Source organism: Haliotis cracherodii, unplaced genomic scaffold (assembly GCF_022045235.1).
Source record: "Haliotis cracherodii isolate W230 unplaced genomic scaffold, xgHalCrac1.p SCAF_10, whole genome shotgun sequence".
NCBI lineage: Eukaryota > Metazoa > Mollusca > Gastropoda > Lepetellida > Haliotidae > Haliotis > Haliotis cracherodii.
Genome location: NW_027266265.1, coordinates 4484893 through 4500519, shown reverse-complemented (window position 1 = coordinate 4500519; position 15627 = coordinate 4484893). Strand labels below are relative to the sequence as shown.

General features: G+C 38.5%; 1 protein-coding gene across 8 annotated transcripts in view; it reads right to left on the bottom strand.

Moving 5' to 3' along the window:
• Positions 1 to 12202, bottom strand: part of LOC139453976 (CCR4-NOT transcription complex subunit 1-like) — a 48001-nt gene extending 35799 nt beyond the window's left edge. For 5 of the 8 annotated variants that reach the window (XM_071235436.1, XM_071235438.1, XM_071235437.1 and 2 more), the window contains exons 1-10: positions 11904 to 12202; positions 5672 to 5779; positions 5046 to 5156; positions 4458 to 4638; positions 3487 to 3630; positions 2196 to 2305; positions 1677 to 1732; positions 1439 to 1565; positions 1117 to 1221; positions 460 to 627 (exon numbers count right to left, since the gene is read on the bottom strand). In XM_071235436.1, coding sequence (XP_071091537.1) covers positions 460 to 627; positions 1117 to 1221; positions 1439 to 1565; positions 1677 to 1732; positions 2196 to 2305; positions 3487 to 3630; positions 4458 to 4638; positions 5046 to 5156; positions 5672 to 5779; positions 11904 to 12005 — 1212 coding nt within the window. In that variant the 5' untranslated portion in view covers positions 12006 to 12202. The remainder of the gene's footprint in view (positions 1 to 459; positions 628 to 1116; positions 1222 to 1438; positions 1566 to 1676; positions 1733 to 2195; positions 2306 to 3486; positions 3631 to 4457; positions 4639 to 5045; positions 5157 to 5671; positions 5780 to 11903) is intronic. The other 3 variants (XM_071235439.1, XM_071235442.1, XM_071235443.1) reach the window with 1 other exon arrangement.
• Positions 12203 to 15627: the final 3425 nt, after the last annotated feature.

Below are 15627 nucleotides of genomic sequence, written 5' to 3'. Positions count from 1 at the left end.
CACTCACTCCGAACTCAATTCCCATGTTTGTGGCTTGGTATGTGGATCCATATGGTTCCATGGTAACCTTATTACACCAAACTTGGAACTATGGGAGAACGTTAGGCCCTTGTCTACACATCCAAAGCAATGGTGCCCATGTCAGACATATCCTTTAGTTGAAAATGGCTACTTTGAGGTACTGTCTGTTTTGGAAATGGACACAACCACAAGTACATATGAATGTGTGTGATTATGCCACACTCAGCAATTATAAGAAAATGGTCTGTAAATATTCGAGTTCGGAAAAAAAATCAAATGACTGACATCGTGAGCATCAATTTACACAATTGGGATACAATGACATGCATCAACCAAGTCAGCAGGCCCGAACATCACATCCTCTTAGTTGTCTCTTATCACAAGCACGGGTTGCTGAAGGCCAATTGTCGCTCCGATCAAGGGGCATGTATGCAGTACCTGTCCCTCTGTGTTACTCCATGGCTTGAAGATGTATTCCACTGGGAAGATGTCTTGTAGGCCTCGGAACAAGCCTTCCATCAGCAGCTTCAGGCCTTTCTTGTTGTTCACATAGAAACCTTTGTGATCCAGCTGACTGACCACCTCCTTCCAGTTCAGGAGTGGTGCCTACAGAAAATAGGACATTTTTATGTCGTGTGAGCAACAGAATGTTGAACACCAGCCATCAATATTTGTTGATAATTGTTTGTTGCTTATTAAACACATCACTCAGCAATATTCCAGCTATATGACTGCAGCCTGTATATAAAATGTTCAGGAAAAGACAATCGCAATTATTTTGTGAAATACAAGTCACTTCTACAAAGCCATAACATTAGTTATTAATACATAACATAAATTTGGAAATTTGTAATTCCAATTTGGGATTTACTTCTAACATCTGCAGCAGATGTGGGGTCGAATTTCAGCGTGAGCAGGCCCAAGCAAATCTGTGCTAAGGCAAGCAGGATAGTGTCAAGTTTTAACTCTAGTGAGCCTGACAATCCAATCCATTTAGTCAAATAATATAATACATTCCTGTTTATGAATGTGTTTACGGAACAGCAGCAGTTATTTTGCTGAAATTCTATGCATACTCCTATAAGGTGTACTTACAAGATCCTTCACAACCTGCACAAAGATTTCTACATTCCATGTTGTTACTCCTGGTGTGTCTATTCTGTCTTTGTCTGACCATCCACTGCCAACAGCCACTGAGGTCTGAAAAACAATTGGAAAATCATATATTGTTTATTCATTGCATAGCTGTCACAAACATATCAACTTACATTTCTCTTTCATGATGTGTATATATTATTTGCTCTCACTGGATATGATTAAAGCAACAGCTACTAAAAAATCAAAACATAGCAAGCGATATATACATATTGCCCACTGTATATGATTTTTTCCAGTTACACATTGGTACAAGTCCTACCGGTGCTGGCTGTGACTCTCCAAGGCCTGTGGGTGTGTGGGCCATCATCCCCAGGACACGGGCAACCGAGGTAGGCGTCAACTCTCGGAAACCAAACTGCATCAGATGGTTCCGGCATTCTTCAACACTGGAAGTATAACAATGTCCATGTGTCAGTCCAAGCATTAGCCAATACATAAACTATATCGACTACGCTCCAGCCTCTGATCTTCACTGTGAAACGAAAACTGATACTTACGTGGAGGTACAGCTGTATCCAGCTTCTAGTATCATGTCTGCCAGAGAGGCATCCATCTGGAATGATAGCCATTCAAGTGAAAGGAAAGATCCAGGACAGTTACAAAGCCATCAACTTTACCTTAAACAAGTCACATCAATTCTTAGCTGACTGCATCAAAATCAATGATCAGGCTTTGACCACATTGGTAAACCACCCAAAACCTAACGACTAAATTGTCTCCATACTAAGGATCAGTGTAGCAAATTTGAGTGTGTTGGGTTTTACGCCGCTTTTAGCAATATTCCAGCAATATCACGGCGGGGAACACAGAAATGGTCTTCACATATTGTACCTATGTCGACAATCGGATCAGAGTCTTCATGTGACGAGCGAACTCTTCAACTACTACTAGTACTAGACTACCCGAATGCCCCCTTAAGTTCGATGGAGGAACTTTTGTCATCATTCACTAACATTCCAAGTAACATTTCAGCTATAAATAGTGATGAATCTGCATGGATGAATGTTGATACAAACCATTGACTTGGGCATGCTGTGTGTATCTGCAAGTTTCTCTATGGGTATGTCTTCTGTGCTGGGGAACAGTAAGGGAGCAAGAACTGCCGGTGCTCGTTCGCGGGGAAAATCTGCAACCATGACACGAATCAGGATGTGTACACATACAAACAACTGGACATCTTTCAGCTTAGAGAAGTTAAATCAGAATCTTGGTCCAGCTCTTGTTCTAACAGCATTGTGTATACCACATGTCCCTCTTGACCATGTTGACAGTTACATGCTTTACACATTGAGAACTTTGTCACGGATAAGTATTTAAGAATTGTCTTCAATATATTTGGTATTTATGGAGGTGCACACTGCACACTGCAAGTCTGCAATGCAAATTTACACAAAGTATGCAAACTGTTTTTATATTTATAACTCCATTAACCGAAAACATGTTAAAGTCAATTCTCAAAAATTAATCTAAAAAATCAGACTGCTTAATTACTCATCAATGCAAAAAATGTAGACAATATGAAATCAGGGACACATAAATTCACAGACAGCTTAAAGAAGCATAAAAAACTATTGCTTGGTTAGACAATGAAATGCCACAGAATCAATTGGTGTCTCTGCATGCATGAGCGAGGGAGGAGAGATTTCCAATAGCCTCTAACAGTATAGTCACAGCATGTTAACTGAGCAAGAGAAGCCAAAGTTCATATTCAGGGCATCTGGTATGGAAACCCTTGACCAGCAGAACCTGGGACAGCTGAGGGATGCAAGTCTGCACAGCAAGCCTCAGACCATCCTAAATAACATACTACGTCTGAGAACTTGACCATCTGAAACACTCCACAGAGTGAGTGAATTTGGTTTAATGCCGCTTTTAGCAATATTCCACCAATATCACAACAGGGGACACCAGAAATGGGCCTCACACATTGTACCCAAGTGGGGAATAGAACCTGGGCCTTAACGAGCGAAAGCTTTAACAGATAGACCCCACTGCCTCTGCAACACTCCACAGAAGTGTAAGCAAGTCTGTCTTAACGCTGCTTTCAAAAGTATTTCAGTTATACTAAGATGTCAGCTAAATGTGGTAGGACAGCCCAATGGTGAAACCCATGAGAAATGATATGCCAAACTATAATAACATCATAACTATACCGAGGGTAAATCTTGGACTCCATCTTACAATCATCGGATTCTCGCATGACTAACAGATAAAATCGGCAGAGTTTCGGACTGAATCACAGACTACGGGGCCATCATCCTTATTCCACAGGGGAAGAGATTTTATCTGAGACTCAGCACTGATTACCTCTTCTGAGTGTTTTCAGGAACGCCTCCTTCTGTTCGTTGCCAATACCAAAGTGATCTTTTCCCCGCTCTAAGTGTGTCAGTAGCAGGTGGAGTACTTCAATGCAGACGTCCTGAAGCCCACCCTCCTGTCGACTAGTGACGTCTTAAACACAAAAACATTACATGAAGTCTCAGTAAGCAGAAAGAAATCTTGAGCGAGAACAATCAGCTGCCTATAATGACAAAATGGTAATACCAGTTAAGTATTCCCAAAATGAACACTGCATGAGTGCAACATAGAACAGGTTTACCATCGATAGACAACTCTGGTTGCGTCACGAATGATAAAGCTTATTTGCTTGACAGCATCATCAACAATGCCATGGTGTCCCACAAGGATAATACATGTACTGACTGAAAATTAAAGTTGTGAGAACAGTTCACATTTACCATTAGCAATAATTGTTTGTTTGTTTGTTCGTTTGTTTGTTGTTTAACACCGCACTCAGCAAAATTCCAGCTATATGACGGGGGTCTGTAAAATAATCGAGTCTGGACCAGAGAATCCAGTGATTGACATCATGAGCATCGACCCACGCAACTGGGATTGATGGCATTTATCAACCATGTCAGCGAGCCTGACCACATGATCCTGTTAGTCGCCTTTTACGACAAGCATAGTCGCCTTTTACGACAAGCATAGTCGCCTTTTACGGCAAGTATGGGTTACTGAAGACCTATTCTACCCCGGAATCTTCACAGGTCCCATTAGCAATAAGCATGATCGGTGACCTGCTGTAAAATTGGGAGAAAAATGTTTCTTTGACAATGTTAGTGTAACTATATGTGACTTATGCTTCAAATCAGCAATAAAGTGACATATGACGAGTTAATATTAGAATTTACCACACCACAGGTCAAGTTATGCAGTTAGCATAAAGTTATATAGGCAATATCAATCTAGATGTTGTGAAATCTCCATGTAATCACCTGCATCCACGTATGACCGGAGTAAGTCGGGAAGCTTTTGCTTGATGTACTGTGTGGCGTAGGTGCGGGAATCAGGGCTCACAGAGTTGAGAAGAGCCAAGCCAAATACAACCTCCTGTACACGCGAGAGCCTCAACACCTTACTCAGCTGGGGAAACAGCTGCGATGTGGGTTTTAAACTCTTGAAAAACAAACAGAAACGCATTGTCATTCAAATGAAATATGTGGAGCAGAGAATGATTTTCAGGGAGTACAGTTCTGGTAGTACATATTTTGTGTCTACCCCTAAGCTCTGATCATGAGAATTACTTAAAAAAAGTTTGAAGATTGGGAATGGTTTTGGTTGTTGATATCAACTCGATGTTAATATCAAATCATTTTGTCCAAGATAATTAACAGCAGCTATTTCTGGGTGCTGCCTATATTATCGTCAAATACATCTTCAAGCAAAATATCAGAAGTGTCAGTAAACTTAGTCTTATATAAATAGACAATATGAGATCAACAGTATCTATTATCATGATTATAATCAAAGAAAAATACCAGAAAATAATCTAAAATAATCTTTACAATGGGAAAAGTATCTACCTTTTGGTGGTGTAGGGGATTGTCGATGGCGTAGCACAATGTTGACACAAAGTTGGATTTACTAAAAAGTGACCCACACTCTTGAATCAGAAACTGAGTCTGGAAAGGAAACTGAAGACTCTTTTACTGACACACAAATAAAGAAAACAATGGAAATCCAACTTTTTTTATATTTACTCAAGTATTTTAAGCCAAGGCATTACACTAGAACAGGCAGACAAATTGCGTTTGATCATTCACTTTGTATATACATGTATAAGCATCAGCTGGGATTTATCTAGACTTCTTCATGGCCAATATTCAGTCCCAAGTCCCAATACAGTTAAAATTCTGAAATGGGAATTAAATATTCCCAATTCAAGTGACCATAGTTCTTATTAATGTTAGGGCTTGGCAGATTTGACCAATTTGTCTCTGAATTTAATTCTTAGTTATTCATTATTGCACTGAATGCAATGTTAAAATAATTCTGAAGTTAAGAAAATAAGGACTATGAAATAATTCCCAACCTTGAACAAAAAAGTATGGGTTTTTCCCATAATGTGCCTGTCAAGGGCACTTAGGTTTGGAATTCTAGATAAATCCCTGTCAGTTCTATAATGTAGCAACACTTCACAATGACCCACCTGGTGAAAGTCCTTGCCGCTACTTTTACCATCACCACTGAAATCAACGTGAGAGAAGAGGCACCGGAACAGATGCCTATCAGCCTCCGCTCCGTGCTGGGCGACAAGCTGCAACACAAACACAGACGTTCCCAGGACCCATATTTTGTTTGTTTGTTGTTTAATGCCCTACTCAGCAATATGACAGCAGTCTGTAAATAATCAAATCTGGAGCAGACAATCCAGTGATTGATATCATGCGCATCGATCGAACATTTGAGATGCGATGACATGACCTATACATACAATAACTGTATATAGTTATCCTAAACCAATGCAATGTCCGCTATCACACTGTGGAAGGATCACGCTGGGTACATGGGGTCTAATGCATCCCCCGTTAGGTTCTATATAACGAGTAGGAAGCGAGGGATGCATAAAACCCCATGAACCCTGTGATCCTGCTACAATGAATGTATCTTTATACCAACATGTTTTAATATGACATTGATAAAGAACTAAAACAAATTCAAAATTGATAGAAAACAGCTGTTTGATTGAGTGGAGGTTAGCTTGTGCTGTGTCACGTGACTTTCAGTGTGTGGCCTTTTGCTTCGAAGCCCCTCAGAAATCTACATGCTGACTGATTTGCTCGTGCCGGGGTATAACAGATTTATTCTACCACTGAGAAATTTATTTCCCTCCAAGGCGGGATACATACAGTATTTTATCCAGATCACATGGACCAATCAGATCCTATCATTCTGACATATGATTAAGTTCATTGTTAAGAAAAATTCTCATCACCATCAACCGTTCTATTTTAATGTTCATCTACACATCAAACCCATAATCATGTCAGGTTTCAGTTTTATTGGGACATAGAACTTTGAAATAATAGAGAGGTTAATTGTTTTATCAGGGCTTAACCACCTTGCCACCTGAAGAACTGCACATGGAACAAGAGTGTGCAACATTTATAACGAAAGACAATACAGTAAACTATGTTTACAATGAACGCCCTTATAACAAACTGACAGATAAAACGAACTTATTTGTTTGTCCCAGCCATTTGCTGTATATATACACTCATAACAAACTACGGTTATAACAAACTAAAAGCACTGGTCCCTCTGAGGTTGTTATAACCGTCACTAAACCGTAGTTTACTGTTCTTTGTTGATTGAAGGGCTGAAGCAAACAATGCCACCTATTACTGACCATGAAACCCAAACTGATAGCACTTGCGAGCAACACCACATGCAACTGGGCTGTTGTAAAGGCCATCAGAAGGGCAAGTAGAACTTCCTACCCATTAAACTATTACTATACATGGCATCATTATGTCCCCCTTGAACATACAAAAGGAATATAATACAGGAATGAGAACAATCTCATTAAAATCAGATCTTAGTTCTCGCTACCGCTACACAAAGATCTGAGGACATCCCATTACGGGTCACGTCAGACCGACCTTTCGCAAACTCTGACCGACCAATGGAATTACTGACAAGAAGTCGACATTAGCCAATCAGAAGGCAGCTTTCTCGTGCTTTACGGCACTAATTTCAAATTGGCGACTAAGCTTCGAAACATATTTTGACAAATTCTCGCTTAAAAATTTGAAACCTGAACAAAAGAACATTCTGGAATGGCTAATATATGGTCTAGCGTGCATAGATTCAGTCATTAGCCCTTAACTATCGTTCAGAATACCCTGTTTTAAAGTTTTCGAGGCTAATTCTGACTGTCACTTTCATGATCTGGTAAGCGACGCTCAGATTGGTCGTATGAAAGGTCGTTCTGACGTGACCCCTTATGGGATGTCCTCAGATCTTTGTTTAGCGGTAGCAAGAACTAAGATCTGATTTTAATTAGATTGGGATGAGAATGGATATTTTTCTTTTCAGCTGAAATGTCTTTTCAATGGAGCGTGGTCCATAATTTGGGGGTGTTTATAGGGGGTTTCATCAGAATATAGCAAATTTGAGTTCACAAAAATTCGCGGAATTTGATGGATCCGCGGAAGATTCTCATCCCTGATAACAAAAGTATACTACTTCTTCACATTCTCAAAACACTGCAACCATTATGGTGTTGTTTCGTGTTTCAAAAGTATACATCGTGAGATATAAGACTCGAGCTAAAGACTTGTCCAATGAAGTTGGAAGTTACACCAGAAGTTTGAGGCAGGTTGCAACACCTACATTGACAATGTTAGATATTACACAGTCCTGGGGTCCTTGAGGTAAGCACAGTGTTTGAATCTAGAGAGCCACGATCGTTGGAATTATGACAAACAGCCCTTAAATTTCAACACTATACTGATTATATATTAACAAATCATTCTACCATGAATTTGGAATTTACTCGATTGTGATTGGTCAATCAGAGACTATTATCACAATAAACCCCCTCTGATTGAAACAGTTGGTTTGACAGCCATAGAATAGAATAGTACTATTTTCAGTCATTGTTGGTAGGCATATTTAAATAATTATATTTACAATTACAGGTTACAAAATGCACAGATGCAGTTACTACAATATTCAAAGGATATGTGGCAATACATTTCGTGCAGAAAACACAATAGAAATCTACAAAGGGAATGTATTTACGTTTTGGAGACAACAGAGAGCTTGGAATTTCTTTACACCACTGTGACGTCATATCTTTGCATCACAATGAGCGGTATGACGTCATAATGGTGATGTGCGATGTAGAGCGAAAACCTTGCAAAGCTTGCTTTGTTTTCTTTAGGGATGCCCACCTCATGTTAGCTTACCAAGTTGCCTTGCATATATGCTTTCAATGCCTGTCATATGTTCGAGTGAAGTATAACTGCTTGAGTATATACAGCGCCATATTTTGTTTGGTGATTCCGTAATTCAGATCGATAACTCACTCTTAACACTGGACTCAACCCATGCGGCTTCACTCAGTATATTTGCTAACACCAAAGAGTTCGAGTTTTATTTAGTCATGGTAGAATGGAGATAAACATACTGTGTTTTCAATGTAAAGCTAGGTTACCTGTAGATTTAACCGCGCTAAATTTAACATTTGAAAAGCCTGATGCCATTGCAAATATGCAACACCAGCTTTAGTGCATCATTTCCTACTGATAGATTATTGTGACATGAAAGAAAAGTTGTTATGAGTGTTACCAGAGGAAATTCTGAAAATGATTGAGGTAAACACACATTGCATTGCATGATTTTCAACAAGTACAAAGAACTTTTCAATAAATAAAGAATATTGAAATTAGGTTGATCATTTTGGTAATGTGTGGGACACAGAGAAGAGAAAAAAATTAATTTCTCACACTGAGTGAGGATTCAGACTTTAAAACGTGACTAAAAGTGTGAATTTTCAAGTTTTATTTTTGTTTATTCAACAGGACCAAAAGGGGTACAAATTTGGATAATGACCCATATATGATATTCAGACTGTCCCCAGTATGAACAAACACAGTGCACAACTGTTTCTGCCCTGAACAGAATCTCTGACACGAACACATGCTTAACTCTCTTCACATTGCAAAACATGGTGAAACAGATCTATCAAGATTATCTCTTATGGTTTTAGAGCTATGTATACAACAATATACTTGTAGTCAATGTGGCAATCAGCATTATTCTTGCTATGTAATGGATGCCTGTCAATACTAGTGTCTGGGACAACTGTACCACTGTGACTAACGTTTCAAAGCATGTGCAAGAATCCTGGCCAGGATGCTACAATGTTGTCTAGGGATCATTTAGCATTTTCTCAACAATCATCAGTCACAATTGTTTTTCTTCAGGCCAGTCAATCGAAGATAATGATAGGACTAGGTTGTCCATTTTTGTCTATATCTTTAGAATCTTATTCCACAGATGAAAATACTTCATCTGTTGCATATTTATGATGAACGTACTTACCATTTGTTTACATGTAACTATTTACAGAGTACACATGTTGATTGAACATTTTGAATAACTTATACCCGCAGTCCTTGATATAGATCATGAACAATTTCAATCCATCATTGCACAGGTGCAGGATGAAACACTGATGATATCAATGATCAGAACTTCCCTAGTCTGTTAGTACGATGACAAACCATCAAGACAATTGGCTGGGCCACACAATGTAGCCACTCGATTCTCATTTTATTCAGCTATGCTAGCAAGCATTGGACCCGCTATGAACCAGAATATTGTGGGCTACAAATCTGAAGTGGGGATATAAAATACCAGTGTTGGTATTGAAAATGTTTTACTTTTATTCTTCAATTGAGCATACACTTAAACTGCAAATAGGAAAGAAACTGAACAAGCTGAATGTTGATTAATCAAAATGGATCATTTGCTGCACTTTCTGCTGATATGTATGTGTACAACATACTAACAAGATTCCTATGAAAGTATGACAAGAAATGAGAAAGAATTAAATAAGGCCCAAGGAGGTGGGTACTGTCACTACATGATGCAGGGTGCACACTACTGTTAGCTCTGTGCTTATCTGTCACATCAGTGTCGTGTAAAGTGGAAAGAATCTGAAATCCCTTTACTCATGTCACAAATGCACCAGTGGAAATTCACCTGAAATAATTGTTTCATGTGAAGTTTACATGACATACAGCTTTTCAATTGGAGAAGCAGGTCATATAACTGATATATTGACGTTCATAAGTCTACGAACGACACATTTTGCATACGTTTTTTCATGAGATTGTATTCTTGAAAAAATGTAAACACTGATGGACTACTTCCACACTCATGTAACCTCTTCTTTTGGTGAACTATTTTATGCCGCATTACAGCTGGTTGTTAAATGGCTGTTAGTGTGAACATGAAGTCCCACTTACTAAATGAGATTGTGTACAGGTATATAATAGTGATATAGAAAATTATAAGAATTGACTTTCACTTTGCGTGCATTATTTGGCGAATAAACCTTCAAACCTTGTCTCTCTACAAAGGGTCATACTCCAATGAACTCACACAAAGGGAAAGTCAATTCTTAAATGTTCAACTACCCAAATATTATGAACATGGAGAACAAATGAGGACACACAAAATGCTTGGAATTCTACAAGCCTTAATAGTATCTTTTATCATATATTTAGTGATCTGAAAAGATCTAACAATAGTAACATGTATGATAATTTTATCAGGTCAATGAGAAGAACATGAACGGAAAAGTCATTATCCTACATTTATCATACATGTAAAACTACATGTCATAACTAATTTACCAATATATTGATGGTTTGCTTGTGACAAAAATACCACTTCAATATGTCAATTTGAGCTGATGATAGCTAAAAAAAGATTCCATATCCAAGCATGTCCATCATAATCACTAATATACAATATCTTGTCAGTAATCCAGTAAATAATCCAGCTACTCTTCTGTAATCAAAATACTAATCATAATCACTGCAATCATGCTTTCCGTTTCATAAAAACACGTTCATGAAAATACACAATGAGCCAGATACGGCACTGTCAATTTTCACAGTGGTGAAGGTATTGTGAATTTTGAAGAAATAATTTGATGTCGCAGTAAATGTTTAGATGGCAAGATTTGTGAAACAAATCTTTGCTCTGAAAATAAGTTATGTTATCAGCATGATCAGTTTGGTAATACAGTTTTGTGTGAAAAAATGTACAACACACACCAGATGCCACTATTTGCTATTGTGCCTAATAAAATATCAGTTGTTCAGATAACAATATTAGCTGACATGCAAAATTCACTGACACAGCTGTAATCCTATAACAGTCATATTTTTTTAACTGACCGACACAGAGTTCTTGTTTATTATCCTAATTACTTTTTATCTATACAACATTTTCTGTAAATGTCAACTGACATTTAATTCAACATTGATTCACACCATATATAGAAAATATGAGAAATGATACTGCATCATATTTAGCTACATTCTTCATAGATGTTGACAAGGAGACCTTGACATCTTTTCCGAATTCAAATCTACATTCACATCCTTGTAAAGATATACCATACGATGTGAACGTTGCTGTGATAACATATTGACCATTGGCCATTCAGTATGTTATGATATTATTCAAAAATGAATGAATAGGCAGTTGAAGAAAATTGGTGATATTTGATCCTTAATTTCGAACTCGACAGATACTCTCTGTGAATGTCAAGGCTTAATTTCCAAATTATCTATGATCTGCATGGTTAATCAACATTCTATTTCATAAATCATTAATCAAACATGGGTGTTACTTACATGTGATATCTCAGAAACGTTTGCTTTGAAATTTTTCTTTGTTAGATTGGCAACTGAATAACTGATTTCTGCCAACGCAAATGAAAGTGAGTCCAGATTCATATTACTCCATTCACATTGAAACGAAAGCTCCAAATGCTCTTTGAAGCCTTCTCACAGTCAATATAAATACAAAAACCTATTAACAAAGTTCTTAGAGAAGTCAAACGCGGCCTTTGCCGGGCCAACATCAGGAAATGTCCTGAATATTCACTGTGTCATTTTCAGACTTCTCGACATGGCGTCACAGCTGCCATATTGGCTCGTGTTCGGGTTCAATCGTGAGTGTCCGGATGCACTTCGAAAACCGCCGAAGAATAAATATTATTCGTATAGATTCAATACTAAAAGTTGACCAACTTAAACTCAGTTTTCTATCAATTTCATGGTGCTGTGAAAGATTGAAAACACTTTTAGACCGTGCTATAAAGATTTTAAACGATCCAATGTTCGGGTCAGGTGACACACCACGTGATACCAGTAAAAATAGGTTATTTTTAGCATTGATGTCAATTCGTTTTCACATGGACAAATAAATGTTCACATTTTCTGTCTTTAGATTGAAAATGATAAATTAAGATCCACTCCAGCAGTTGTTATGCAACATTCCGTTTGTAAAATAGTCTCTGTTTTTCTTGTCTATCAATCAGCGGCGTGTTGCTTTATGCGTGCGTTTCGCATTTATCATTTGTATTATACATATATGACTCATATATAATCTGTTTCATTTTCAGGTATATTTTGCACGACGTTACTTTCACGTGGACTTTGAAGATATATGTGGTGCGTAACTGTCACTTCTCAAACTATGCATAACTTTAATTGTTGTGACTGCCAGTCTGCTATGAATTGTTGATGTGAGACCTATGAGAGACCAGTCATTTTATTAAAAAGGAAAAAAACTACTGACTTTACGATCATGAGCCCCCCCCCCCCCACCCCCTCCCCCCCCACCCCCCAAAAAACCCAAAACAACAACAACAAAACAACAACAACCAAAAAAGAAATAAATCCACAAACAAAACACCAAATCTCAAAACAAAACTAAAAAAACCCAAACAAACAAAACAATGTCTCAAAAGCAATCAGTTCACACAGAGACCATAAAGTATTTTATGATCTCTGGTTAACAACAACTTTTGGAGCCTAATTTTAAAAAGTTCTTTGTGTAGGCTTATCTCAATTATTCAGATAGTACCAGTTGAATGCCATCCAAAAGAATATGGTTGTTAGCTATTACTCTTTGTTTATTAATTTCTCTAAAGCTTTGCCTCTGTAGCATGATGTCTCAATACTGACCAGCCTAGCACTGGCTGGAGTCAAAGGAAAGTTCTGAACTCCTAGAAGGAAGCATTTTAAGTCCCAAGTTGTGTCATTTTCAGTTTGGTTCATTGCTGGAAGAAAATGGTGGCAGAGCTGTGTGCTCTGTTTGCCTACAGTCCGGCAATGTCTCTGCTGATTACATCTGTGACAGTCCAAGTCCCTGAGATGTCTCTTCATCTCCAGACACATCGACCAGGATTTAGGTGGAACAGCTTTTTACCCAAGTTTTGGGCCTTTTCTGTTTAACTCTCCAGATTTGTTACCAAGGGGAGGTAACTCTAATCTACTGTCCCCAAGATTGAAGTACACACAGACCATGAGATACAAAGTATGTTGTGTGTATGTGTGCAGGTTGTGTGTATGTTGAGGGTCTTAGTCTGAAGTTGAAACATTGGTAGAACCAGCATGTCTCAAACACTCACTACCCAAGGTTCTGAACAGACTGTTAAAATTGTGACACAGCACAGAAGCTGTAGTCAGCAGTTTAAGATGTCAACATTGACCGTCACTGAACAAATGTTGTCAGCATTGATATTCAAATAGTTTATAAAAACTAAAAGTAAAACTAAAATCAAATGATTTGAACAAATATGATGTCACCTCTTTATGGCACCTTATACTTAAACAATTCAGCAGGCTAAAGGTTAATGGACAAACTCGTGTTCAGGTTAAAAGTAGGACACATCTGAAGCCAAAGTTCCAGTGTCAAGTTGGTTCATCATTCGACACAGACAACAGCAGTACGTGATTACTTAAAGACCAAGTCTACACCAGGTTGCGCACCAAGTTCCCCCCATCTACAGTTCGAGCTATCACTAAACTATTAGATTTATAACTGTTTTTGTAAGCACCACTGTACAACATACACATGCCATATGAATGTGAAGAATCTCCCTAGCAGTGCATGTATTGTAGTCCTTTTATTCTTATTGTCATTATGGTGCTGTAATATTCAGTATTAATACTGATATCTAATCACCAATAAACTTCAAAATCCATATGTGCAAAGAGTGAGTGTGTGCATCCCTCCTATGGATGCTGCAGCAATGAGGGGCTTCAAAAACCCTGTCTGGGGAATCAAACTGTGATGAGTGAACACTTTCCCCGCTTGACTACCTGCTGCACCAGATCAATGATGATGTGAGGTGAAATGGGGTTTAACGTTGCGTCCAAGATTATTGCACTTATATAGCGACGTGCATGCACGATGTGTGTGTGTGTCTGCAGTCTGAGGACTTTATAGTGCCAAACCACTGAGATACCATGCCGAAGTTTAACATGAATACCCCACTCAGACACAGTATGCTGACTCCGAGCTGACCAGTCCTTGTTTTAGCCCCTAAATGCCGAGCGCCAGACAGGGGAACAACAAATACCACCTTTTATACCGTCTTTTGGTATGATGTGTCCGAAGATCGGGCGGACGCAATCAATGGCGTTAATAGAAGTGAGTGAGTGAGTTTGCTTTGTTGGAGGAAAGCCTGGAGTGACGGAGGTCTTGAGACAATTACAACTTTGGTGCACGTGCATGGTGCTGACAAACCTTAAAACATCAGGATTTGTGTATGTGCATGTGCGTGTGTGTGTGGAGGGTATGTGCTTGTGGTGTGTGTATATATGTGTGTGTGTGCATGTATTGGTGTGTGGGTGTATGTGCCTGTTCGTGTGTGTTTATGTGCATGTATGCATGTATGTATGTATGTATGTGGTGTGTGTATATGTGTGTGTGCATGTGCATGTATTGGTGTGTGGGTGTATGTGCCTGCTCGTGTGTGTTTATGTGCATGCATGTATGTATGTATGTATGTATGTGGTGTGTGTATATGTTTGTGTGCATGTATTGGTGTGTGGGTGGGTGTATGTGCCTGTTCGTGTGTGTTTATGTGCATGCATGTATGTATGTGGTGTGTGTATCTGTGTGTGTGCATGTATTGGTGTTTGGGTGTATGTGCCTGTTTGTGTGTGTTTATGTGCATGCATGCATGTATGTGGTGTGTGTGTAGTTAAATCAACATTAGAATGTATCTACAACAGCAGTTTCTTAATGAAGAAGACAAGGTTTAAAACTGTTAACTGTTATATGTACCGTGTGAATGTGTGTGTATGTGCATGTGCGTGCGTATGGAGTGTGTATATTTGTGTGTGCATGTATTGGTGTGTGGGTGGGTGTGCCTGCTCGTGTGTGTTTATGTGCATGCATGTATGTATGTATGTATGTATGTATGTATGTATGTATGTATGTATGTATGTATGTACGTGGTGTGTGTGTAGTTAAATCAACATCAGAATATATCTACAACAGCAGTTTCTTAATGAGGAAGACAAGGTGTAAAAGTGTTAACTGTTTTATGTGCTGGTGTGA